We start from the raw sequence: 1,268 nt of genomic DNA, 5'->3' as shown, positions 1-1,268 counted from the left end.
TTGCTATGTTAGTGTTGTGTGTTTTTTTCTTTGTTTTCAACATGTTGATGTTCGCCACGTGTTGAACATTCGCCACGTGTTGAACATTCGCCACGTGTTGAACATTCGCCACGTGTTGAACGTTTGAGCTCTTTTTAATTTTACGTTTTACAATCTCTGACCAGTCAGATTGCTTGCTCGATTCGGTCTTGCAATCGGATTGCTGCTTTCTTTCTACTTTGGGCTATTGTTAATAGCCGCATCATTTACTATTTCTCGGAAGATGTTTCTTTCTTCAATAAATAGTTCTTCTAATTTTTTTAACTTTTCGTCAAGAATTGACTCAAATTTAGCTTTTTTTGAGCTTGGAATTTTAAAAAGGTTGAGAGCAGCATACTGAGGCAATTTGCTTTCAATTTTGTTGCTCAGAATAGTTTTTACTGTTAGTATTAAATCACTAACCTTGTCCTTTTTAGAGTTTCCAGAACTGTTTGGCTTTATTTTATCATCTTTTTCTAGATTTAATGCATCTAGATCGCTGGTAAGTATTTTTTTTCCTATTCTAATATCTTCACAATTGTAGAAATCCATTATTTCGTAAATGAATTCCGCATCGTCAATTTTGTCAGAATTATTAAATAAATAACACAATAACTCGTTAATGCAAACCGCTCGCGACATCGTACCGGAAAATATATATATATATATATATATATATATATATATATATATATATATATATATATATATACACATACATATATAAGGTGAGAATTTCAGCATATATAAAGGCTAAACAGATAGTAATAACCGAATCAAAAACAAAACGTTTTTGTATTTCGTTGTGACGATTGCTTAATTATTTTTGGTACAAATAGAAGTTAACAATAATAACTACAATAATAATAATATTAATAATAATGATAAAATAATAATAAGTATTAAGATTAATTATTAATTTTGTGACTGAAGTTTCTATTGGTCGAAGACTGCAAACCTAAGCTAAACTATATAGTATACACACACATACTGTGATAGATAGCGTCAATTAATTATTTGGTAAGTAATTTTATTAATATTATTGTTATTATTATTATAATTATTTTTGTTATTGTTGTTCTATATTTAATTCAATTTTTTTACATTCTTAAATCGAACGTTCCACTTTTTCTTCGTTTTAAAAAAAATTTTGCACTTTTTTAGTTTCTTTCTCTCTCTTTCCTCTTTATCTATCTATCTATCTATCTATCTATCTATCTATCTATCTATCTATCTATCTATCTATCTAT

General features: G+C 27.8%; 1 protein-coding gene across 1 annotated transcript; it reads right to left on the bottom strand.

The window, feature by feature from the left end:
• Positions 1–213: 213 nt before the first annotated feature.
• Positions 214–570, bottom strand: HELRODRAFT_184480 (hypothetical protein; the record flags this gene model as incomplete). The annotated part of the gene is made up of 1 exon (XM_009028706.1): positions 214–570. The coding sequence occupies one exon, from the start codon at positions 568–570 to the stop codon at positions 214–216; it is 357 nt and encodes a 118-aa protein (XP_009026954.1).
• Positions 571–1,268: the final 698 nt, after the last annotated feature.

Source organism: Helobdella robusta, assembly GCF_000326865.2.
Source record: "Helobdella robusta unplaced genomic scaffold HELROscaffold_574, whole genome shotgun sequence".
NCBI lineage: Eukaryota > Metazoa > Annelida > Clitellata > Rhynchobdellida > Glossiphoniidae > Helobdella > Helobdella robusta.
This window is presented reverse-complemented; position numbering and strand designations above follow the sequence as displayed.